At 36.2% G+C, this 26,140-nt stretch overlaps 1 protein-coding gene across 2 annotated transcripts in view; it reads right to left on the reverse strand.

Annotated features, from left to right (window-relative positions):
• Positions 1-26,140, reverse strand: part of LOC121927096 (ABI family member 3 binding protein) — a 168,986-nt gene that overhangs the window by 87,840 nt on the left and 55,006 nt on the right. Inside the window, exons 5-14 of one of the 2 annotated variants that reach the window (XM_042460647.1) lie at positions 23,737-23,918; positions 21,603-21,664; positions 14,057-14,108; positions 11,553-11,624; positions 10,389-10,481; positions 8,971-9,048; positions 5,509-5,583; positions 4,692-4,766; positions 1,353-1,424; positions 954-1,025 (exon numbers count right to left, since the gene is read on the reverse strand). In XM_042460647.1, coding sequence (XP_042316581.1) covers positions 954-1,025; positions 1,353-1,424; positions 4,692-4,766; positions 5,509-5,583; positions 8,971-9,048; positions 10,389-10,481; positions 11,553-11,624; positions 14,057-14,108; positions 21,603-21,664; positions 23,737-23,918 — 833 coding nt within the window. The remainder of the gene's footprint in view (positions 1-953; positions 1,026-1,352; positions 1,425-4,691; positions 4,767-5,508; positions 5,584-8,970; positions 9,049-10,388; positions 10,482-11,552; positions 11,625-14,056; positions 14,109-21,602; positions 21,665-23,736; positions 23,919-26,140) is intronic. The other variant, XM_042460648.1, reaches the window with a different exon arrangement.

Here is a 26,140-nt window from a genome sequence, read left to right on the forward strand (position 1 = left end):
ACTGTTGGGGTGGCTGGGCAAGCAAGAAAGGTGTTCCATCCCTTTCTCGCTTGCCTAGAGCCATACTGGAGCCCAAACAGCACTCCAGAAACCGTAGCATTACTCTCTTGAATTGCAGCTGCTGTTGGGGGGGGGGGGGGCAGTGCCTTCCATTTGGGGTTTGACATGGCTGCAGCCATGCTAGACCCCAAACAGCCCTTCAGAGGCCATGGCAGTCTGCCCCCTGCTGACCTCCCGGTGACAACAATCCCAGGGATGCCACTGCACACAGAGGTAATAATATCTTCCCCAACGTGTCCTATACACTTATTCTTTGCTTCTGAGATGCAATGTTAGCTATTCATACCAGACAGTACAGGAAAAAAAGTCTGAAGAAGTCATGATTACTGCTGATGTCACTCCTTTGCATAAAGCAGGGAATGGCTGCTGCCAAGGATTCCACTGTCTTTTACTGAATCTAAGAAGACAGCATCCGTCAGTGTTTCCTTATCTTTGGGGAAAATATTATTTAAAGAAATATACCAAACTCAAAATTTCCACTATATCCTCTAGAGAACACAGAGACAAGTTTTTGCTCCATATGCTGTTTTACACTTTTTGAAACCAGAAAGTCATCTGAAGTTGTGAAGTCAACCAGTCTAGAGAGTGTAGGGCATTTATAGTTTGAAAAATACAACAATCGAGAATTCAGGAAGGAGGGCAGCTTGGAGACTTCATGTAGCCCACAGGCCACACTCTCCCGATCTTTATCATAAAGTGTTTGGCTGTTCAAAAGAACGTGCTAATGAGGATGGGAGGGAACCTTTCCACATCATATATAGGGATAATATTTACATGCATAAACACTTGAAAGAATCAGATTTTCAATGTGAAATGTTATCTGTCACAAGTACCAACCTGCATTATCACCATATTGCATTATTCAAATGCAGCTTATGGGGGAAAATAATTACCTTGCTTTGTCCATGTGCTTTTTGGAGCAGGTGTTTGGGGTTCTGAAAGAATTGACTGTATTTCACTTGAAGCTACAGTAAAAGAAATTACCAGGTCTTTATGAAGGTCATTGGATAAAAATTCATCTTGCAAGATGTCTTATTTATAAGGCCCATTGATATAGTGGCCTTTCTGGGAAACAATTGTGCAAACAACAGAAAGATATTTGAAAGATATTAGTTGGCTGAACCATCCATTTTCTTAAATCATATGAAAAACCAAAAGTGTAGTACTACTACCACAATATGGCTTTAATGCCATCATTACCATGCTAAGAATACATTTCATTTTCAAGAAGTTTAAAAATTAAAAAATGAAATTAAATGAATTTTAAAAAAAGAAAAGAAAATCAGCATTACCTAAAGTTTCAGTGGGCACTGGGTAGGTAGGAGATGTTTTTGCTTTAGGAAATTCTGGAAACTTGTATGGAGCTAAAGGTTGGAAAAAATAAAACATGAAACATCCAGCATAAGAATATTCCAAATTCTGAACAAATTACTCAATTTAGTTATTTTATGTAATGCCCACAATCTCTGTGTTCCAGTATTTTTGGATGTCTGCTTCCTCACTTGATCCAGATGACTGGGAAGCAACTAAGCTTGAATAAATATGCAGCAAGTAGGAAAGTTGCTGTGGGTATGAATGATCCAAGCTTCATTGCATTTTAATTTGCTGCACATTGACTCTTGCTGATAATCATATTAAGAAAGATGATGAGAGTAGTTTTTAAAGACATAATATTTTACTTTAAAAATGATTTAGGCCAATTTTTCTTTTTCTTTGAAAAATAAAGACCTCAAAGTTATATGGTGATTGCATAATATGTAATTTTTGGCTACTTCCACATTGCGGAATTAATGCAGTATGGCACTGTTTTAACTGCATTCTGGAATTTGTAGTTTGTTGTGGCACCAGAGCTCTCTGACAGAGAAGACTAAATATCTCACAAAACTACAGACTCCAGAATTCCATACCATTGAATCATGGCAGTTAAAATGGTGTCAAACTGCATTAATTCCACACTGTAGATGCAACCATTATATCATTGCTGCAGTTTTTTTCTGTATATAATGAACCATAAAGTTCAAACTTTTCTGTGTTGGTTTATACTGAGAACCTTTAATTCTGCAACATTAATAGTGAACTTTTGATACTTTTGTGAGTTTTGTGAGATATTTAGTATGGCCATCATGGATTTACTTGTTTCATTTACAGTTGTCTCTTTCTAGCATACAACATAATGTCCTCTTTTTTTTTTTTGAGCCATCTTATATTGTTTCTTATATCTATTTCTGTTCACCCATTTGCTGCAGACATTCAGACTTTCGTCCTTTACAACAATAACAATCGTAGAGTGTCATTATGCATGGTCTACTCTAATTATATAAAGCAGAGGCAAGCAACAGAGTTGAGGAATGGTTTATACCCTGCTCTTCAACCACAAAGGTTCTCAGAGTGGCAATATTATGCATTAACAGGATAGTAAAATAGGTGTGGGACGGAAATACATTATTTGTAGTTGTCATTTTTATTCTGTAATTTCATAATCTACCAGGTACTACTGACTACTTTTGGACCATCAATGATTCTGCTTCTATCCAAGAATCTAGGAATCAAGTTAGGTATTATTGGATAATGTGGAACTTTCAAAGGTGCTTAACCCCCATTAAATATGGTTGTAGTTTTTGTTGTAGTTATAGTTGTTATTATTATAGTGCGCCCGCATTATACATGGGTATGGCTTATGCGGTTTCCAGCATATGCTGGAAGCTGCAGCAGAAGAATCAGTGCTGCACACCAGAAAAAGTAATCGTGCACGCCCATGGCATGGGTGCCACATGCCACCATGGGCATGAGCCCCATTATCTTTAATGGGGCTTGAGTATCTGCAGAATTTCCCTTATTCAGGAGGATCCAGAACAGATCCCTCACGTAAGGAAAGGGACCACTGCATTATTGTTGTTGTTGCTGCACATTTTCATTAGCTTTGGGACTTAAACTGACACAAACATCTTTTAAATATACTATTTTCTTTATTTATCTGTAAAGTAGTGTGTCTTTTTAGATTTCTGATGCATTTTAGGTTCACAACATCCTTTTAACTGGCTTTATTTAAAACTATTGCATCAGTAACAAAAGGAGAAAGTCTTTATAATATTATATTTTATTCATAAGAAAAATTAAATCTAACAAATGAATTTAAATGATTTTGTGAAATAGCTTACATAAAAAGACATTTTTAGTAAAACATTTGCATTTTTATTTATTTATTTATTTTGCAGTGTTACAAGGCCAAACCTATGCATGGAAACTGAAGAAACAATCAACTTAAGTTATCCAGTCTGTTTTGAATTTTTCCCAATTCATTTTTAAGAGGCAGTTTATTTTCTTGGATTACACTTTCTTTCCATCGCCAGTAGTAAAAAAGAAACACACATTTTGCTCAAAATCCTTGTACTTTTCTGTTTATGCTTAGTGTAATGTCTTATTATTTAAATTGCTAGTGACACTTATTAAGACAAAAAAAAATTATAGCACTCAGGTTTATTAACCACAGCCACATTAGTTGTTTCTACATTTAGTATTTAGATTTAGATAATAATAGTGCTGATTCCTGCTCTTATTGATCATGTACATAGTAAGTTAAAAACAAACAAACCTAAGGATAGAGGTATGACTGGTAGATCACAACATAATTTTTGTGGCAGAATGTCAGAAACAATGAGCTGAACACTGTAAACAGGATTTATAATGCCAAGGTTATGCATATAACACATTTCCGCATTATATTGGGCTATTTTATTGTACCAAATCCAACACTAGCCCTATCTAATGGAGATTGAAATCAGCTGGACCAAAGTTACTGTTGTGCTACAATACCCATTCATTTCAATAGCTCTACTCTATGTAACACAAATATTGGTTTATCCCACTGTGTTAATGCAGGCAAATAAATGCAATTGATTATCCCAATTACAATAGACCAATTGAATTAACGGAATATACGAAATTTTTACTGAGTCAATGAGATATGCTATAGTTGGAACTAACAAATACATTTAGGCCAAATAAGTATGTAAGAATGTATATAAGAATTTTCTTTTACATTCAACATTCAACATTTTCCTCTCTATACATTAATTGCTATTTCAAATTAAAATTCTCAGAGACAATATCTTCACAAGATTCCTAACTGCCCATTAATTCAATAAAAAAAATTCTACTCTAACTTACATTATTTGTTTCAAATGCTATTTGCAAACCAGTTAGTGAGAAGGATGTTTTACAGCCTTATATATATTGTGTTGATGCTTATGTAGAAGGTCATATATTAATATTTACAGATTTTCCTGCACTATAATGACAACTTATAAGGTAAAGGCATTCCCTGTTGACAAGGTTGTCAAGTCATGTCTGACCATGGGGAGCGGTGCTCATCTCCATTACTAAGCTGAAAAGTGATCATGTGGCCAGCTGTCTTACCTTCCCACCTACTTGCATTTGCATGCTTTTGAACTGCTAGGTTAGCAGAAGCTGAACGACAACTTACTTATCTGTTATATGACAATTATCTGATCAAGAACACAAAAGAACTGATGCCCTTAAACACTGTGCATGCAGCCCACTGCCTCACATATCAGCAGCAGTATCCAATAGTCTCAAGTCTGCAATGGAAGTACCATAAGCAAAGTATTTACCCAGTATGTCAAGTGGCAATTCAGCCATAGAGGTTATGCTATCTTCTGAAGATTCCAGTTCACTCTCAGTGTGTGCTAAAAAAAGAAGTTGACATTTCTTATTTATATAACATACAATGAATACTACATGAAAGAATGATGAGGGCAAAAATTCAAAAGGCAACATTTTGTCTTCTACTCTCACTACTCCCACAGCTATGATGTATTTTGCTGTAGCAAACAGAAATATTTTGATTAACAATACAGAATGATATATTAAGTCTCTTGCAACAAGCATATTTTTCAGGTCTCCTACAACTAAAGAAACACCAAAAAAGGCACAGAAAAGTAATTGAGGTAATCTTATGCACATTTAATTGAGATAAGTCCCATTAAACAAAATGGGAACAATTTTGCACTACCAGCCTGTATAGTTCAAAAGTACTTTAAAATTACTTTATACATGCATAAGGTCTGCAGGACTTTTTGCAAAGTTTTAAAGATTCTAGTTCTCTTTCAGGGCAGAGTTATGATCCTTTGTTTACCAGTACTTTAAGCTTCCAGTTCTATTTATATAGCAGTAATTCTTCGGTCACAGTGTAATAAAATGCTGTTGTCCAATATTGCTCATATTTTTGCCAATTCCATGTTCCTTCACAAGTAGGCCTATAACAAGGTTGACCCTTCTTTCTGTGCAGAAACTGTTCTACACCAAAGAAACCAAGTGGTCTAACAATAATACCAACAATTGTATTATATTGTACGTTAACTATGTGCTGGTTGCTGGTCAAGGCAACAGCACTAGCTTAAAACACATGCATAAGAGAATACGTGTTACCTGGTGAGCTCTCAGATTCTTCCAAGACACTTGGAGCTGTAGGTTTGCTGCTTTCCCAATCCAGTCCAGTCATAGCTGTAAGATTTTTTTTAAAAATTATGTACCAATATAGAATATTATAGTATATATAAAAGTGTGTCTATACCAGCCACTTCCCCAAATCTAGCTGCAGATCTGAGTATTCTGCTCCATAGCTGTCCCAGATACACTATATGAGTGTCACATGGACCAGCATGACAGCAAGGCAAAGCCACCTTGCTGTACAGAACATCTACTAGGCTGACCACACATCAACACTGGTATCCTGTCCTCCTTGTGGCTGCTGTCCCTGCTGTCTCAACGGCTACAAAAGCAGCTCCTTGGCAAAAGAGCCTTGCTGGTGACATCCCTTCTGGTGAAATCAGAATGGGATACCCAACCATATGATTAATGTAGAAAGCATAGAATGACCCCCCCCCCCGTTGATCACATGTCTGGGCACCCCATTCTGATGCCAGGCAAGCGACATGTCAACAGCAAGGCTCTGCCAGAGAGGTACTTGCCTAGGAAGGTAGGGGACTCAGAGCACTGGGGAGAAAGACATTTCCCTTCCCCACCAACGGCTGGGCTTGTTTTCAGAGTGAGTGGCACACAGAATTGGCCCTTTAAAGATAGCTAAGCTTGCCACCACATGAATCTAGCTTGATTCCTGCTGTCTACATTCAGGAAACTCTAAATTTCCCTGGGAAAATCCAGAAATAGACTAGGAGGTTTTAAAAAATGAATTAAAGCCCAGAAGGGGCAGATTTGCTGTGAACTTGGAATATTGTAATATTGTGCCAGTTCTGGGCACCACAATTTAAAAAGGGTGTGGAAAAACTGGAGCATGTCCAAAGGAGAGCGGCTAAAGTGGTGAAGGGTCTGGAAACCATGCCCTATGAGGAACGACTTAGGGAGTTGGGGATGTTTAGACTGGAGAAGAAAAGAGGTGATATGGTAGTCCTGTTTAAATACTTGAAGGGATGTCATATTGAGGAGGGAACAAGCTTGTTTTCTGCTGTTCCAGAGACTAGGACCCGGAACAATGGATGCAAGCTACAGCAAAAGAGATTCCACCTCAACATTAGGAAGAACTTCCTGACAATAAGGGCTGTTCGACAGTGGAACACACTCCCTCGGAGTGTAGTGGAATCTCCCTCCTTGGAGGTCTTTAAACAGAGGCTGGATGGCCATCAGTCGGGGATGCTTTGATTTGGATTTCCTGCATGGCAGGAGGTTGGACTGGATGGCCCTTGCAGTCTCTTCCAACTCTATTATTCTATGATTCTATGATTCTAACTTGTCTACACTGTAGAGCATGTCTACACTGGCCAAAACCCTCAGACTCACCCTGTGTTCAGACACTTGTCTACGTGAGTCTGGGGGTTTGGCCAGCATAGACAAGTTCTAATTTAGGTAAAAGATTATTATTTTTTCTTTGTATTTAGTGAAATAAATTAGATATCATAACCCTTTGATACTAAACTTATGAACATGTTCAGAAAACACAAAACTAAATCCTATTTTAGTGCCAGCCATTGAACCACAGAAATGAATGAGATTTATCTTAATATTGGCTAATACATCCCATTGATTTCAAAGGCCCTAGCTGAAGCTAAAGCTAGATTCAATTTACCTTATCTTGCACTAACGTGATTTATGCTTAAATATAGCCAAGGGTGTAGGTCACAATAGACAGTCCTGCTGTCTGTGAAGTTAAATGAAAAAATTCCACTAAGTAGTTGGGATTTATGCAGGAGAACAATTTGCTGGTTGTTTGAATAATTCTACAGAGGAAGTACAAGGAAATATCAGCAAGTGTTAAGAAATACAGGCTATTAAACAAGCTATAAAGAGAAAAGTAGAAAATCCCTTGAGATGGTGAAAATGGAGTACTGAAGGGATCAAATAATGGAATAGTATATTTATGATGCCAAAAGGAAATGGTAAAAAATTTCTGCTTTAAAAAGGACTCCCAACATCATTACCATCTAAATTTACAAAATGTCATTAGCAAAAACAAAACAAAACAAAACAAAAACCACATATCATTAGACTTAGAATGTCACTAGACTGAGGCTAAATGTTATGACTGATTCATTTTAAAAATCTGATTATACTGTTGGTCCTCCTTACACATGGATTTTTTATACATGGATTCCAGAATCCATGGCTTGAAAATATTCAAAAAAAGTATAAATTTCAAGTATCAAACCTTGATTTTTCCATTTTATATAAAGGACACCATTTTGCTATGCCATTGTATTTAAATGGGACTTGAGCATACACGGATTTTGTTATTCACAAGGGTCCACTGTAAAATAAATGGGATTTCTGTTTTGGTAACAAGTGCTCAAAGTGGTCGATCAGTTTCAAAATACAGTGATTATACAGTTTTCATTTTCTGGAGAAAACAAATTTTGTGGGACCTCTTCAGGCTCAAAGCTCCAAAGTAAATCAGTTACAATATGCACAATAAAACAATTATAATATGTATATTCAAATTAATTAAATAGGTTTTTTTGGAGGAGGTGCAAAAGTTAGGTGCAAACTACATGGAATTGCAGACATCTTATTAATACAGCATTGTGAAAAATGTGTCCTGTTTCTTCTTATATTGCAATGCTCAATTTGAATATGTTGAAATTTGTTGAATTTATTGAAAAATTTATGGACAAAATGCTTCAAGACACACTTGCTGCTTTACAGTCTGCCCTTTACATACATTGAAATAATTAACAGTGTAATCTTATGTATACCTGTTTCAGCTTGATATATTTGTTTTCTCCAAGTAGGTTTGCATGGAATTATAGCCAGGTGTGGTGGGCTGCACTATCGTGATGTTACATTATACTGAGCTTGAGAATTTACAACACTTTGATTTCAGCCATGATATTAATCTTATTATTTGTGATAGCAAAAATGTGTTTAGGGAATGAGATACATTGATGACAATGCTATATGGCATGGATGTATGGCAACAATCCATCTCAAACTAGTACAAATAGTACTATGAAATCAACAATGGATATTGATATGTCAGAAACAGCTTGTTGCAAAATGATACAATGGGACAGTGATAAAGACAATAGTGATTATTGCTTGTACTTCTTTTAAATGAAATTCTAGGGACATCAGCCTCACGAAACCTAGTCTATCATACTTGTATATAATATAAAAACATACAGGTATAAATATGGGAGTGCAAGTAATGTTAATGATGAACAATCATAGAACATAGATATCAACTGGCCTAATGTACTCAAATATGGATTTTCAAATTAAAAATCTGCTTTGAATATATATTGAAGGAATATTATAATATAGAGATACATTTGCCCCAATATATTTCACCTAATCAATGTAATTTTCGTATTCGATCAAACTGTATGAGTAACCTAAGCAACATTCTGGTTTGTCAAGGCATCATCTAGAAATACTCACCAGGCTGAGATTGTGGAGAGATTTCTTGCACTTCTGGTGTTTTGGATTCTGCAGGCCATTCTTGTGTTTCATTCTTCACTATATAAAGGAAAAAGTAGGGTTTAACAATGAAAAGATTCTTCAATTTTTGGAGCAAGTTTGTGAGGTGCTCAGGAGACTGTAGCAGTGAGCAGAACCTACATTGGATTCAACTCTTGAATAAATGGTTATCTAGTAGTGAATACAACTGTTGGCATGATTACTGCAAAGGGGTTACCCTATCTGGCAAATCATCTCAGGTCTGGTGATCAAGACCAGATGCGCACCAATAGATTGACAAAGATAATAAATCTAAGTCATAAGCAAGTTTCATAAAATTGGACCTTGACACAACGTAAGGTAATAATGGCAGAAATTCTACACTACTTTTTAATTGTTCAGAAGGCAAACATTAACAAATGGAGTTGAGAGACACCAGACAAACAAAAATTTCAGACGGTTTGCTATACAAATTGTTTTTTAAACCCTCAATTAAATGGCTTTTTATATGTTGTCGAACTGTTTTGAAGGAGAAAAGAAATTAATAAATACATGCTGCTCTTCAACATGTCTAGCTCTTCTGTGTGCTCCTATTTTGAAAATAATTTAGTTTTATGACTCTTTCCCTCTTAGAACCAATAGGAATCCTTGGGTTGAGGGCTAACCCTAGAGTCTTGGGCACCTGAGTACAACATAGGAGATTAGCACATTGGCTTTAAAGTGCCTTATCCCTGATGGGATAGAAGAGTATTTAATTTTCAAAACGGGTGTTATTGTATTCACCAGTGATGGGACAAATGCAACCCATATATAGCTCAGATGCCAGCTGGGCCTATCCTGTGCCTTTTCAGAAATGGAGAAATCCAGTGAATAATTGTCAGTTGCACATTTAACCTGTTACTAAAGTATGTGCAATAGGTCATTTGGGGGTAATTCACAGGGAAGGGGATTTAAAGAGGCTTCCCTGCACCCCCACCCTCCATTCCCAATGGAAGGCAAGCCTCCTTACTCAGGAGGAAGTAATCATTTGGTTTGGCAGGAGAAATGGGATCTAAAGAGCCTTCCCTGTGCCCACCCATGCCTCCCAATGGAAGACAAACCTCCTTTCTCATGTGGAGGTAATCATTTGGCTTGGCAGGAGAAACAGGATTTACTGTAAGAGCCTTCTCTGCAGTGCTTCCCTGCTTCCTAATAAAGGCATGACACCTTAATCTCAGATAGCTAATGAGAAAACTGAATGGTAGTGTGATAAGATCCATAGCCAACCTGTTATCAAATTATAGCTACTGACAAACTCATGACAGTGCATAACACATAGTGCATCAGAAGATGGACATGACTGAGCCACTTGCCTCATTAGAAACTTAATTCCCTACAATATTGCCATGTTTTTTGCTTACTTGATATCTTCTGTGGTCTTTCAGGTACATCCAGCGTGAAAGGTGATGACAGCTTCTGTTGAGTTCCATTGAAATCTGGAACAATGAGGTGCACTACACCCAAAATAAAAGAGTAATTTATTCAAAGGTCTATTTTTTGATTTAACTTTAATTTAAATTAATTTATAAATGTATATCTTAAATTATAGATTAAAATATTCAATAGATAAATATAAAAGCCCCTTTGAATACCATTTCAGAGAAAAGTGTGATACAAATCAAACAAAAAAATATCAGAGCTTGGATGTAGTTCACAAAAGGTAAAGGTATTATTCATTACTCCTCCCAAGAAATAAGTTGCAGCATCCTTACATTAAATGTTATAATAACAGCATCAATATTTAGAGCTACATGTATTGTTACTCATTATTTTTAATATTTTAGGTGGAGCTGGGTAATTCTGGGGGTTTGTTGACCATTTTACTGTATTTTATTGGAAAATATTTTTAAAAAATAATATAAAAGTAACATAGTCTTAAGGTGTTGCTAAACAGTAACATGTTACTTTTTATGTACCAAAACCAAGTAACAACTTTCCCCCCAGCTTAGCTTAATTATAACATTTCCAAGCTCTTATTAATGCAAATCATTAGTGGAGATGAGAGACTGCCCAAAAGAGATAGAAGTAGAAATACTGCTAACTCGTAAACCTGGGAAAATCTGTGTTTATCACAGCATTATTTCTAAAGTCTGCATGCACATGTCACCATAGAAGAATATGGGACATGGTGATCTGTGGGCACCATTGAATAATATGGAGTGTGGTGATTCATGGTGATCTGTGGGCAGATGCAGATCACCAGCCTGCAGATACACTGTACTTGCTGGAGATGTCAAAATTGCAAATTAAAAATCTGTTCTCACTTTCTTCTTCTTAGAACTATCATCACAGTGACTATGACTATCATCACCATCACCATTATCAATTTACAATATTTCCCAGAAAAATTTCATTTACTGTAACATTTATTGACAGATCTGTCTTTAAAATACACCTTTTCATGACTGTCTATGGTCAGGTACAGTAGTAGCAAGTACGATTAAAAGCCGTCCATTCAAAGGAAACAGAAAACTCCAAGAGATAAGGACTGAAGAGACTATCTATCTGGAATAATGTACAGTCACCTAATATTGGTCCTGCCAAAGGAGACTTCTCTGGGATTTTAGACTTTGTCCGATGTGTAACATTTTGAAGTACTGTGAAAATAAGAATGGAACTTTTATAAAATTCATAGACCTGGTATCATATATTAGATATGTTTCTGTATGCATCTGTGAGCAGCCACTTTTGAAATCTTGAACATTTCTTGTCGTCTAGGTCGTCTCTAGGTTGCTGCTAAATTACAAATCAAGTTCTCATTCTTGTGCGACAACATACAGCCAATGTCAATAAGGATCACAAAGACACGTTATTAAAGTGACTACAGTGCCATCAAGCTATATATTAACAATTTAAACTTCTAAAAGTAAATGGTGAATGCAATAAAATTTGGCAGTAAGGTTACTACAAATGATTTTAATGGAAGCTGTTTCAAAAGAGTGCAGAGGGCAAATTGTTGGGATCAAAATAAGAGATGGAAAAGAGAAGATCAAATTAAGAAGTCATAAACAATGTGTGTCATAAAGATTGAAGACGGACCTCCCCTCCCCGCCCCTATTCTGCCTCTTCAACTGTGGTCCAAAACACATTGCATAAATAATCCAATTTGAGCCTGCTTTAACTGCCCCGGCTCAATGCTAGTGAATCCTGGGCATTGTAGTTTATTGCAATTTATCTGACAGAGAAGGCTAAATGTCTCACAAAACTACAGTTCCCAGAATTCCCTAGCATTGAGCCAGGGCACTTAAAGCAGTCTCAAACTAGATTATTTCTGTTTTGGACCCATATTGGCAGAACATAATGGATTAAAGGAAGGTATATGGAAAATGGAGGATTCCCCCCCCCCATGCATTGTGGAAAGCATTTCTAGAGGAGAAACACAGGTTTATGATGTGCTGATGGCATAGGAAAAAGAAGATGGCAAACAGAAGCTAGGACAGAATAGTGTCAAGATGCATGTCCATCTCATGAAGTGAAGCAAAGAATCAACAGAGATTGTGTGGTAACCAAAAAGAGGGATATAGTGAGGTTGATAGAGATGTTAATACAACTTTTATGTTCATTAAGGGAGACAGGTTGTATACAGAAAAGGAAGAGGTGGATAGGCCTTAGGAGAGCATCAAGAATAGAAAAGCAGCATAGATGAGTATAGATAACTGGCATAAAGTGACTTGTAGACAGCCTGAGACACCACTGAAAATTGAGAACCATTCTATCAATGGGGTACTTTCCTGTCTCCTCCCCACCCAAAATTTGCAAAACTGTGTAAAAAGAAAAGACATTTTTTTGGATTGGGACTGGAAAGAAGCAGAGGGGTAGCTTTGCACTCTGGGGAGGATATTTGAATGATCGGACATGGGGCAAAACGCCAGCTACTGGAGTAAGATCCTTATAATTAAATTTGATCATTACTATCCAAGATCCAACCCAGGATTTTCCACAATAGATTTCCAGCTATCTTGAAAACTATTGGATTTGGTCATACAGAAGACAGTGTTCCATACAGGAAAAAGAAAAGAAAAGAAAAACTACTTATGAAGTTCTTCATTAAAAGTTCTCAAAATGTTTTAAAACTATTATATCTAAAACAGAGACATATCCTATGAATTTACTATAGATGATACAAATAAATATTTGTGTATGATAGGTGTCTTGTTTGTAATGGGATTCCATGAAGACACTTGTAAAAAAAAAGACCATGTTGTTGTGCATGTTCTGTAAAAATCTTCCTTTTGGTGTAGCCAAAGGAGATAAACTGGATTGTTTCTGCCTATAACATATGGTTATGGAGTGTGAATTATATCCTTCCTTTTCTACAATCATCACCTTTTATATATTAATTGACTGGTATAAGTTTAATTGTATATTTGAGGAGAATTCCGATGCTTGAATTTACTGAAGGAAATGAGATTATTTCAAGTTCAAATCCAATTGCTAGTCCCAACTAATGTCAATTCCTCAAATCACTAATAATTTGGTAAGACTACATGTATATATTGGGATGTGGTGACTTAGTGGTTAAGATGCCAATTCTGACGAGTGGAAGATCAGAAGGTTGGCAGTTTGAGGCCTGAGTGCTGCATGCTGCAGTGAGCTCCAGTCACTAGTCTCAGTTTCTGCCAACCTAGCAGTTCAAAAGCATGCAAACTGAAGTAGATAAATAGGTACCACTTCAGTGGAAAGGTAACAGTGTTTGGTGCAGTCATGCTGGCCACATGATCACCAGAGCAGTCCCCGGACAACACTGGTTCTTCAACTTAGTAATGGATGAGCACAGCCCCCTACAGTTGCTTGCAACTAGACATTCATGTCAAGGGACTATCTTTACCTTTACTCTTATATAAGATACAGTCAATGGTTTAATTTAGATGGAACTGACAAATGGACTTAGAATTTTCCCACCAGTCTTAAGGATAATTATTGCCACATGAAATTAACCAAGCTTTAGTGCTGCACTCAGACATACATTTCCTGTGCAAAAATGCTTCCCTTTGTATAGGTATGAAGTATAAGCAGTCATGCAGATTACCTTGCTTGATTATTGTAACTGGATGCAGCACTTTTGAATCTCCTGGTATAAACTGAAGAGATGAAAAAACATGATATAAGGATAGTGATCAATGCCAGAATATTACTCTTTTTTCTAAATAAGGTAAAAACTATTCATTTTTCCCAAGAGTGGAGATAATGGTAGTTTTCAGTTATATAAAAACTAACAAACAGAGTATGATGTTACCAGAGGCTAGGTTGCTCAAAGTCCTTTCAAACTTAAAGCCAACCTTGCACATACAAACAATATAACATAATATTCTAAATTAAGTGATACTTCTAATATAGAGGTTTGGTGGTGGTACCACCTCTGAGGAACAAACAAAGGGTGTCTTGTATGGTTTTTTGTGGGGTTTCAGGCTATGTGGCCATGTTCTAGAAGATTTTCTTCCTGACGTTTCGTCGACATCTGTGGCTGGCATCTTGATGCCAGCCACAGATGCTGGTGAAACGTCAGGAAGAAAATCTTCTAGAACATGGCCACATAGCCCAAAAAACCCATAAAAATCCATGGATGCTGGCCATGAAAGCCTTCGACTTCATGGTGTCTTGTATCTTGTACTATCCTGCAGTTTCATGTGTGCAGAAAAGTCTGCTTGTTTTACCACTTCCCCAGGGTAAAGGTTTGAGGAAGGTACTGGTGGCAGCAGTGATGTATGCTTGAACAGAATTGTATTGAATAAAATCAATCTACATGCTCCTTCATTAGAAACAAGACAAATGGGTTCAGAAGAATTGTGGTAGAAATTTTCATAACTACTATGATATTATTTCCCTCCAAACTGGATTGCACGCCAACTGCTATGGTATTATTTTCCCCCAAATTAGATTGCACACTATCAGAAAATACACTGAAGGTGGTTCTGGTAACTGCATATATTTGAAAATAATTACAGCAAAGAAAATAAGCCGCACCTGATCATTTTAAAGATATGTAGACCAACCAGGTTCAGTTCCAGATAAATCACATGTCATGTGATCTTTTATTAGGCAACTCCCTGATACAGCAGATGGATTATGTTGCAGAATGTGGCAGAAATTTTAAAATGTGGCAGAACTATTTAAAATGAAAAAGTAGTGTATAGGCAGAGGAAATACAACTGATCTAGTATATTTAGATTTTTAAAGATTTTGTCCAACTCAGTAAGAACTTCAAAAAGGCAATTTAGGATGGGGTAAAACAAAACGTTCTTTACTACACTGCAAACAATTATAATGTAAAAAACAAAAGTGTTTGCACTGCAAAAAGAACTAATAACATCACACATATACAGCTTAAAAAGAAAAGTACCCATATTAAACCAGGTTCTATTCAAAATACATGCCAGTCTCAGCAGTCTCCCATGCCACCATTTCTTTCAATCTCATTTGGTTGTTAAATACAGTGGTATCTCCTTATCATGGATTCAAGCATCCACAGCTTGAAAATATTCCCAAAAAAGTATAAATTCCAAATAGCAAACTTTGATTTTCCATTTTATATAAAGGACACCATTTTGGTGTGCCATTATATTTAATGGGACTGAAGCATCCATGGATTTTGTTATCCACAGGGGATTCTGGAAACAAATACCCACTGTATATCTTTCTAGATTCTTTGTAGAAGAAGTCTGGAAAGTCTAGAACAATCTAATGTCCTTGTAGTTTGTTTAATTTCTTCTTGGAAAGGAAGCCAGTTCCTCTGACATTACATAAATCCAAACTTGGCAATCTTAGGTTCATACACCAGCCTGGCTCCAGATGCTTTAGTTCTAAAAAATGTCTTGTTCCTCTTCATATTATACATTAGGTTGTGCAACAAAATCTAGCTATAATATATGGTATAGCAACATTTTGGTCTGATTCATGTGTACAACACTGAAAGTGAAATAAGCATAACTATCACAGAGGCAGGGTCTGTTGTACAGTAACATAATCCATACTGACAGATTTACTGATTAAAGCAAAGTTTTCCAAAGAAAAAATATGGAAAATCAAGGACTTAAAATGATGTTGTGAGTACCGTGCCATAACATTACATACAGCAGATAAATGGCAAACCTCAAAGGGTTCAGCTGTCAATTTTGCCCTGAATCCACCAGTTGCTACATCCCTCCCAGTTACTGCTGAAATATGACAACAAATTGTGCTGCTGAACTTTGGTAGCAAATTTGGCAAGCAACTGGAAGCCATGAAAAAAAAAACAAATAAAATATTTCCAAATGCTGTTTGTTGCTGAATTTTGCAGCACAGCTTTCGTGGTAGGTTGGGAAGAGTAAAAATGGCCTTGGAGTACAGATGTGATCCGTGGTACATATGGATCCCTGATGTACAAGAGTACAACCTTAGGCTGTATATACACTAACTTGACTGTAAGTCCTGCTTAATTCAGTGGAACATATGTTCAAATAGATGCCATTGCTCTGTTATCCAATCATGTTGTATATTTCACCCAGTTTGGCACAAACATAAAAGAACTGTCAGTAACAATGCAATATTTATCAAATGATCTTTCTTTTTCTTCTAGTCCAGCACTTTGTTCCTGCAACTACAGTATATGAGACTGAGAAGTGAACAACAGGACATGTGTAATGGCTCTTTTCCATTCATTCTCCCCAGCAATTAGTATTCTAGCTGGCTGCCATCAATAAATTTTATGGCAGTAAATACTGTGCATTGTAGGAGCTTTGTATGTCTGCCTTCAAATCACTTGTTGACTTATGGTAACCTAATGAATTTCACAGAGTTTTCTTAGGCAAGGAATATTCAGTGGTTTTGCCAGCTCCTTCCTTTGAAATGTAGCCTACAATACCTGGTATTCATTGCCTTTTTCCCATCCAAGTACTTTGACCCTGCTTAGCTTCCAAAATCAGACAGGATATTGAGGTCACCCCTGTGAGGTCACAAACATCTAGAATCATAGAATCGTAGAGTTGGAAGAGACCACTAGGGCCATCCAGTCCAACCCCCTGCCATGCAGGAAATCCAAATCAAAGCATCCCTGACAGATGGCCATCCAGCCTCTGTTTAAAGACCTCCAAGGAAGGAGACTCTATCACCCTCCGAGATCTAGACAGATCTTTCAAAAATTAAATGATCAAATAAGTATTACAGGCAGAAAGTGCAATTGGAATCTCCAGCAATGTCCTTTTCTTGCTAAAGAGGGAGGCCTCAAATCAACAGCTAGGGATGTTGACACTGAGAGTTAATTAGATACGAAAGGTGGCCTCAAGGGGTCAGGCAAAAGCAGGAGGGGGACCCAGAGAAAGAACTCTCACAAGGAGTCTTTGGTGAACGACATCATCAAAAGCTTTTGAAGGTCCAAGCAAGCAACACATGACTAACACCTCATTTTGGCTTCCAATTCAATGGACAGATATTTTCATTTGAAAACAAATATATACAAGAATACCCTCATGGGGTGTGTGTGGGGGGGAGGACTCCACCTTGCAGCTTGATATTCTAAAACTGTTTCATCAGTTTCAAATAAAAATTGAAGATAGCTTTTGACAATTTTTTTCTCCACCTATTCCTTGTTCTTGGCTTATGGAGGAACAAAAACCAAAACAGTCTCTAAGGATAACAAGTATGTTTACTGCATTGCTAGACCTCTGTGTCTGGCTTGCAAGCAAGATGACAGAGTAGAATTACTTCAACCAAAGCATCATCATAATCATAATCAAAACATTAATTTTAAAGCTTAAATTTAAAAGAGTCCCTTCCACATTTCATACAAAAATTGTCAAAATAAAAATAAAAATACGATATACAAGATGGAATAATTCCATCTATTTCTTTTTATCCACAACTCTTGTGGATTAGGGCAGGGGGAATTTACTGTAGCAACCAGAATTTGCACTCATACTTACAGAATGTAAGCTGTATTTACTAGTATATTTTAAATAACTAAATCACTGTAATATGTGCATGTTACAAGGAATCAGCATCTGGTTTGAATTTTAAAAAATGACTCATGACCCTGACATTTCTTTAAACCCTGGCAAAGGAGATGGGAAATCGTTACAGAAATTCTCCTAATAATTTTGATTGAAAGGGAAATCCCTTGGTATCTCAAGTGCCAGTTTATTCGTTCTACAATCAGAACCCTACATTTAAAAGATTTTGGTTATGAAGCATGCAATATGTTTTTTGCAGCCACCTTACCAGCAAAAAACCTTACTGCACACATGACAACTTGGGTGGGGGGAGGTAAACAACTGTAAACAACTGTAAACAACTACATTTTTACTGTAGTTTAAACAGATAGCATTTGTGTTGTTATGGAAGATTCAGTGGCAATTTGCAGCACCATCACCAACATTTGATTCTCACTCAAAGATTCCTGTTGTTTTTAAATCCAGGATATATTGCATCCCAGCAAATCTCAAGGGACTGGATAGTTCTATACTTGTGGTTCAAACAATGTCTCCTGGCCTTTTAAACTGTGGAGCTTATCACTCAGGATTTTAAACCAGCTCCAGTCTCCTGGGCTGAGCCAGGATGTGGGTTGGAGGCGGGGATTATTGCTCACTAAATTGCAGCAGAACCACCAGCCCAGGTCCCAGCTTTCCAACTTCTAAAAAGTGCTGGCGGAGTATGGCTTGGACCTGGGCTGATGGCGGCCAGCGGTTCAGCAGCAATTTAGTGAGTGATAATCTCCGCCACCATCCTAGAGCCGATTTAAAATCCTGAGTGATAAGCTCCTGTGTTTTCTCCTAGGCTGGAGGAGAAAAACAGAATTTCTTACACTTTCATTCATTACAATTTACAGAACTATTGTTCCTTTTAAAGAGAAGGCTTGATCACAGTGGAACGGTACTGAAGAGATCTGCATGCCAATGGACCAAGTTGCATAGTTTCATGAGAGCTGAATGATGATTGAATGTTGATTATAGGAACTAAAATTAGTTTTAATCTGAAGACAACATGAAGACACACCAACCACTAATAAATGAGGCTCTCTGTTGCATGAGCTCTTATTCTTTGTTGTAAGAGCTCTAGGTTGCCTATTGTTTGTAGTCTTCAGTGAAGCAACTGTTCAAGCATTTTCATTTGATGAAACAGACTTTTAAAAATTCATGCCAAAATTTACTTTTTAATGTTCAAGATATCATTAGGCTCTTTGTTGTTTCATTTGAAATGCCACTTACAATGTTGAAGGGCCAGAAATGAGACATGTCTCATTTTTTACAATGCTTAGGGGAAAAATTAGTTATTTAGCAAGTGTTGTTTTGCACCTATTTGTATGAAACTGTTTCAAACCAAGGAAAAGAGAATGTGGCCAAGATGACTGTATTCCATCAATCTACTGGCTTTTGGGTCCAAAGGTTTTGAGATGGTAGGACACTTTTTCATACAATATGCATTGGGGAATTTGTAATACACTGTGGAATTTGTTGTAGTAGCCCTCATCCCACCACTCAGGAATACTTTATTTGTGGATTCATGTACAGGCAGATGGTTGGACTAGATAGCTTCTGAAGTCCTTTTTAATTTCACAATTCTAAATATATTATGAACACTGGCTTAACAACTGATAACCTGAAACTTGGTTTTGGTGAAATATTAATTCATAATTACTTCAGCACTAATATTTTCATAACATTATTATTTTAAAAAGATTTCATGAGTTTCAGATGGGAAAAGACCTGTACTTTCAATACTGATGCCATTTGTTTTAAAATGTATTGTGGAATATTTACACCTTTCATATGGATTAAATTGTCCACAAAAGATAAATAATGAATAAATAAAACTTTAATTTCTATCCCGCTTTTTGTTACTACAATCAGATCTCCATTTCTCCAAAGTAAAGTCAGATGATCTCTTCCATCACAAAGCTATTTCTACCCTAGTGACCAAGCACAGTGAGGCAATTAAATCTTTATGTAACCACTTAAGAGTTATTTTCCATAAACAAATATGGAAGTTGGTAAAATTTCTGACATCTGCCTTGTTATTTTATCTACTTCGTTAAGGATTTCTTTTCAATATTTTGCCACACGTATGTAAGACCATCAAATGTATATTTATGTGTCTAATTTTATATAGCTTCCCCAACACTTGCTTGGAAAGTTTTGATTAATATATTTTAAACATAAAAGGTTTTGACTAATATATATTTAAATAGCACCATATAACATTGATTTAATTGGTGAACTGCTTACTTTTTGAATGAATAATTTCTTCATGGGAATGGAGGGGAAAATACTTCCCAAAAGGGAAGTATTTGTGATGCAAAGGATTAACTCTTCTAGCATTTTATCTATTGTATCATTGGATATCATGTGATACAGAAACTAGTGCTTCTGGTAAGGCAGTAAAGATATTTGACATAGAATTCTAAGTACTCTTCCTAAACTGCAAATCCTAAGATTCTATAGGAAGTAACTATGGCAGTCAAAGTAGAATCATCATGCTACAATTGTGCAGTATGAAAGATCCCTAAGGTGAGACACATATTTCTTCCTGCTTTCCAACAGAGCAAAATTTTCCATTAATGATTAAAACTATAGTAGAATCAGTATTTTCATTTAAAATTATTTCTATTTTCCATTGCCCTAGCTACATAAATAAGAAGACCCAGGACACAAATTGGAAGTATCAAGAAAAAGATAGTCAACTTGAATTAAAGTATTCTTTACAGTTAACCTGTTTTTTCTCCCACAATATGACTTCTTCCGAGATACACGCAAACTGAACTCATGCTTAATTTTCAATAATCACTCACAAAACAAAGCATATTAAATGTATGAGGCATAGTAAAGTATAGTTTTTCTTTGCATAAACCTCCCATCCTTTGAGAGAATAATTTTTGTGTATCAAATATGTTAAAAGAAAACAATGATAAACCAGAATTCAAAGATATGGCTGTGTTAGTCTGTGGAATCAGTATGTAGAGATCTTGTAGCACCATTGAGACTAACTAAAGAAAGAAGTTGGCATCATGAGCTTTCCTAGACTTAAGTCTACTTCCTCAGATGATGAACCAGGTGTTTCATCTGTGTATATCTATATAGGTTAAGTCTCCCTCATCTGAAATGCATGGGGCCAGAAGTATTTTGGATTCCAGAGATTTTGGATTTTTGAGCATTTGCATATACATAACTAGTTATCTTGGAGGTGGGACCCAAGTCTAAAAATGAAATTCATTTATGTTTTGTGAACCTTATAAACATAGCATAAAGGTAATTTAGACACAATATTATAAATAATTTTGGATTTCAGAGTTCCAAATAAGGGACTTGTATTTATATCTTTCCATATTTATATCTATCTATATCCCCCCCTCCCCTCGTCGCACAGATAAAGGTACTGGGCTCTGCTCAACATTCACATCTGCCAAAAATGTATACCATATAGATTTGACATACCTTATCTAAAAATCCAAATAAGGCTATTAAATTTAATTTTATGTGAAATTAGTATGAGTGATATACTTTTCTGATCTGACAGAGTAAGAAGCATTGTTTGCAAAGTTTAGCACCTTAAAAAACAAATCAGAAAACCCATACATATATATGAGTAAAATATATTTAGAAGCATACCTGTGTTTGGATACTGGGTAATTTGTAATTATTCTGGAGTTGTCCATTTTCTTTGTTTTTACCTAATATAAAAAATAACAAAATTACTTTATTTTTTTCAGCACATGCAAAATAAGTTACAGATGGAGTGTAAACTGTTAAAATTACCTCCTAATGTTTCTGACTATTAAGTAGGTTAAGAAATTTTGTTTTCTTAAGTCTTCTGCCTTTATTTACACCCTTCATCGTCTTCCCAGTTCTTTTGGGAATACTGTGTGTGCTTAAATAATGGATTTAATATCCAAATGTAGAATTTTGTTTTGACTAATCTGAGGTTGAGTGATTTGCAGAAGTATTGACACCCAACCTTTGACTTTTTCACTGTTTGTTGTGTTACAATCTAAAATAGAAATTGATTTAATTGGCATTGTTGCCACTTGATGAATACAAGATACAACCCTGTGAGAGTGCAAAACAGTTTTATTGTAGCACAAAAATAAAGTTAACAAAAGCAAATTGGTACTTGTTAATTGCATAAGGATTCATCTTTGCTGTGACATACCTATATAACTGGTGTTACCCAGAATACCCAGAGTCCACCTCTGTACAATTCAAGTGCCCCATGATGTCAGATTAAATACACCTGTTTCTGGAAGGTGACAGCATTTGCTAGAAAGCATATCTAAACAAAGACATCATGATGATCAAGGAGCTTTCAGAAGAAGTCCAGGAAAAAGTTGTGCAGATGTATCAGTTGGGGTGGGTTACAAAAATATCCCAAACTATGAACTTTGAACATGTGGTTTTTGGTGAAACGTGCTAATATTTGGAAGAGTACCATTCTGGAAGCTATTATAATTACACCCCCATAGATTCTATTAAAAGTGCTATGGCTGCATTAGTGTGTTTTTTTTAAGACACCTTGATAAAGCTGGGGCATTTGTTGACGTAATTCTTTTTGATTGTAACTTAAGTAAAAATGCTATCTTATTACAAGATTTCTAAAGCTTGAGCTCAACATTTAATATTCATGCTAGACTACATTCTACAGTTCAACAGACATTAGGATTTCTTTTATTTTTTCCTGTGATAAGGAAATATTCCATACAAACCCCAAGTTTTCCACTACTTGTGCCAAGCATTTTATTTTTCATAAATGAGAACAAAAACTTTATACATCATAAATAAAATGAAGTTATTATAATAGCCCAGATTTATTATGTGATTGGTCAAACAAATATGCTGCTGCAGAGCCTTATTTATTCAGATGTATAAGTAGAAGCAGAAAATCTCCAGCAGTACATTAGAGGCAGTACATCAGGATGGTTTTAGATTTGGGGGCTGCTATAGGCATAGGTGGCAGAAATCAAATGGAAAGTATGGATGGTATTGTACTAATTTTCTATTAGTGAGGGGGAAAGAATGTGAGAAAATCACTCATTATAGCCTTCCCCCTTAATCTCACAGAAATAGAAACTAATAGTTGATAGTTAATCAATAGGCAATTAATTTATCTGAGTGGAGCAGTTGAAGGCATAATAAAAAGACTATTAATCTTCAAAGAATTGTGAATTGGAATCTTTTAATTAACAGTGCATAAATCCTGAAAAGTTTCAGTAGTACTGAATAGTATTTTGTTTGCTCAGCTCGATGGGCTCATGCTTTGTTTTCTTGTAAAATCACCACCACCACCACCACCACCACCACCACCACCACCACCACCACCACCATCATCACAAATCGCATGTACTTCAACTCATATGGTAAGCAGCTGTACTTTTAAAGCAGTGTATTTTTCTTGTAAAGGAGGATGCAGTATACAAGTAAAATCCATCTAAATTACTGTCCTTCACTCCACATTGTAAGAACTATTCCTTCCTCAAAGTAAGTCCATAGTTAGTCAGGCATGACAAAAAATGGATTAAAGTACTGAATGGAGAACAAAAAAACAAAAGACAAAAATAAAATAATGCAGGTTATGGAAGAGAGCCTTGTTCCCATCCCACACATCCTCTTTTCTGTATATAAAAAGGAGACTGTCTCTGTTTTATGCACAAAGAATCCAGATATGTGCATAATATATAAAGACCTGTCCTATGATAATCAGTTTAGCACTTCAACCAATGAAAGATGGAAATTACTGTAAACTACTTACTAGGCATAGCCACCTTGTGACTGAAAATCTTACTCCAGATTCCATGATCTGTATTGTCTTTCACTCCAAATTCATAAACTGCATTAGGTTTCAGATTGTCCACCACTGTTTCTGTTGTGGGGCAAAGCTGGAGAACCCACTTCTTGTTCTTGTCTTTTTCTCTGTAGCGAACTGTATAAAATCTAGTCAATAAAAAGAAAGGGTATACTTTAAGTAAAGAAATATAAAGAGTTCTCAACATAAAGTTTCAGTTATTTGGTTTTAGTAATATAAGGGAAACTCTGCAGTCCTACATTTTTTAACCTGGGTGTGCAACTCACTAAAATCAATTGGGAGTGCAAATCACGAAAATCACACTTAAAGGTTATATATAACATAGTAAGTAATGTTATGCTTCTTGGATAGGAAAAAAAAAGCAGGCTGAACTTTATTGCATCAGTCCTGAGGAAACTCTATGAGCATATATTTGCATTTTCTTATTTTGTGGCCCATTTGAAATTAGTGGACAGTGACTATCTCAAGTAGCTGAAATGATTATTTGTTTCTTACCACTATATTAAAGCCAAATTCTATGGTTCCCTAGAGTCATTAGTAATACTCAATTAATTGTCATGTTCAGGAAATGTAGATGATCTTTGTTTCACTTTTTTTTTTTAATTTTTGAAAATTTGACATTGACGGGGTACATTAAAAATTACACATATCTGGATTAAGTTGGAGGTAATATTATCATGTTGCTTCAACTATGATAGGAGTCCCTTTTCCTTGACATCCTACTAGAGAGAAAAGATGGTGGAGGAAGGAAGGAATAGGGTTTTTTTTCATGTTATAGTGAACATAGCATCGACACGAGGAAGGGGGAGACCAAAGGATTAAAAACTGTGTGAACTGGGGCTAGTGAAGTGATCTCATGAGATACATTGTTTGCATTATGTAGTATTTTGGAAATGTGATCCACCTTTGTTCAGAATGGAACCTGCAGTCAAGAAATAAGAAGATTAGAAATGGGAAGGGCAGCCATGAAAGAGCTAGTGAAGATCCTAAACAATAAAGATATACAACTGAGTACTAAAGTTAGAATCAATCAAGCCATGGTATTCTCCATCACTATGTACGGATATGAAACTTGGACAGTGAAAAAAGTGGATAAAAAGAAAATCAACTCATTTGAGATGTGGTTTTGGAGAAAAGTACTGAGGACAGCAAAAAAGACAAACAAATTGGGACTTGAACAGATCAAGCTTGAGATACCCCTAGAAGCCAAGATGAACAAATTGAGGCTGTTGCTCTTTGGCCACATCATGAAAAGATAAGACTCATTAGAAAAGACAATAATGTGGGAAAAGGTTGAGGGTAGAAGAAAGAGAGCAGGACCACATGCCAGATGGCTAGATTCACTTAGGGAGGTCATGGGTATGAGTCTGCAAAATTTAAGCAGAGCGCTGGAAGACTTGGAATTGTCTCATTCACATGGTCGCCATGAGTCAGTTAACTGCCTTGAGGGCAGTTAACAACAACAAACCCTGATGAAAGACAATGGTTTGTTTGTTTGTTTGTTTATTTCCCATCTTTTCCCCTGCATGAGACTCAAAGTGGGTTACAATAATGCTAAAACAGGCAAAAGCTAAAAATATGGTAATCAAAAACATAAAACACACTTAAACAAGTCATCATACTAAAATATCATTAAGTTTTGAAAAATGGAAAATCATTTTTAAAAATCACAAAAAAGGTTTTAAAATGATGCATGCACTCCATAGAAATGACTCCCTGCAACCAATTAATCACCAAATGTCTGTTTGAACAGAACAGTCTTTGCAAGCCAGCAAAATGAGAGCAGGGAGGGGTCCAGCTTATCTTTTTCACAGAGTCATAGAGTCTTGGGAGCCTATCACATGGGGAAAATTGGGGGATTAAAAGGCATTTTCCCAGGAAAGTCACATGATTATGGCGAAGATTTTTAGATGACATCGGGGAATTTCCCCATGAATGGTTTGTTGCTACAACATTCCTGGTAGTTCCTGGGATAAGTCCTCTCAGATCATGATGTGTCTGAAAATCTTCACCTCAACCGTGTGACTTTCCTGGGAAAATGCCTTTTTGATCCTCTGATTTCCTCCCATGTGATAGTCTCCATAGAATCAGAGAGTTGGAAAGGACCTCATGAGCCATCTAGTTCAACCTCCTGCTCAATGCAGGATCTCCAGTTAAAGCATCCCCAGCAGGTAACTTTCCAGCCTTTTTCGGAAGATGTCCAGAGAAGGAGACCATATGACCTTCCCAGGCAATTGGTTTCATTGACAAACTGCTCTTACTGTCGCTCTGATAGCCTTGGCTGAAGAGCAGGGTATAAGATAATAATAATAATAATAATAATAATAATAATAATAATAATAATAATAAT

The sequence above is a fragment of the Sceloporus undulatus genome, chromosome 3, assembly GCF_019175285.1.
Source record: "Sceloporus undulatus isolate JIND9_A2432 ecotype Alabama chromosome 3, SceUnd_v1.1, whole genome shotgun sequence".
In the NCBI taxonomy this organism is placed as follows: domain Eukaryota; kingdom Metazoa; phylum Chordata; class Lepidosauria; order Squamata; family Phrynosomatidae; genus Sceloporus; species Sceloporus undulatus.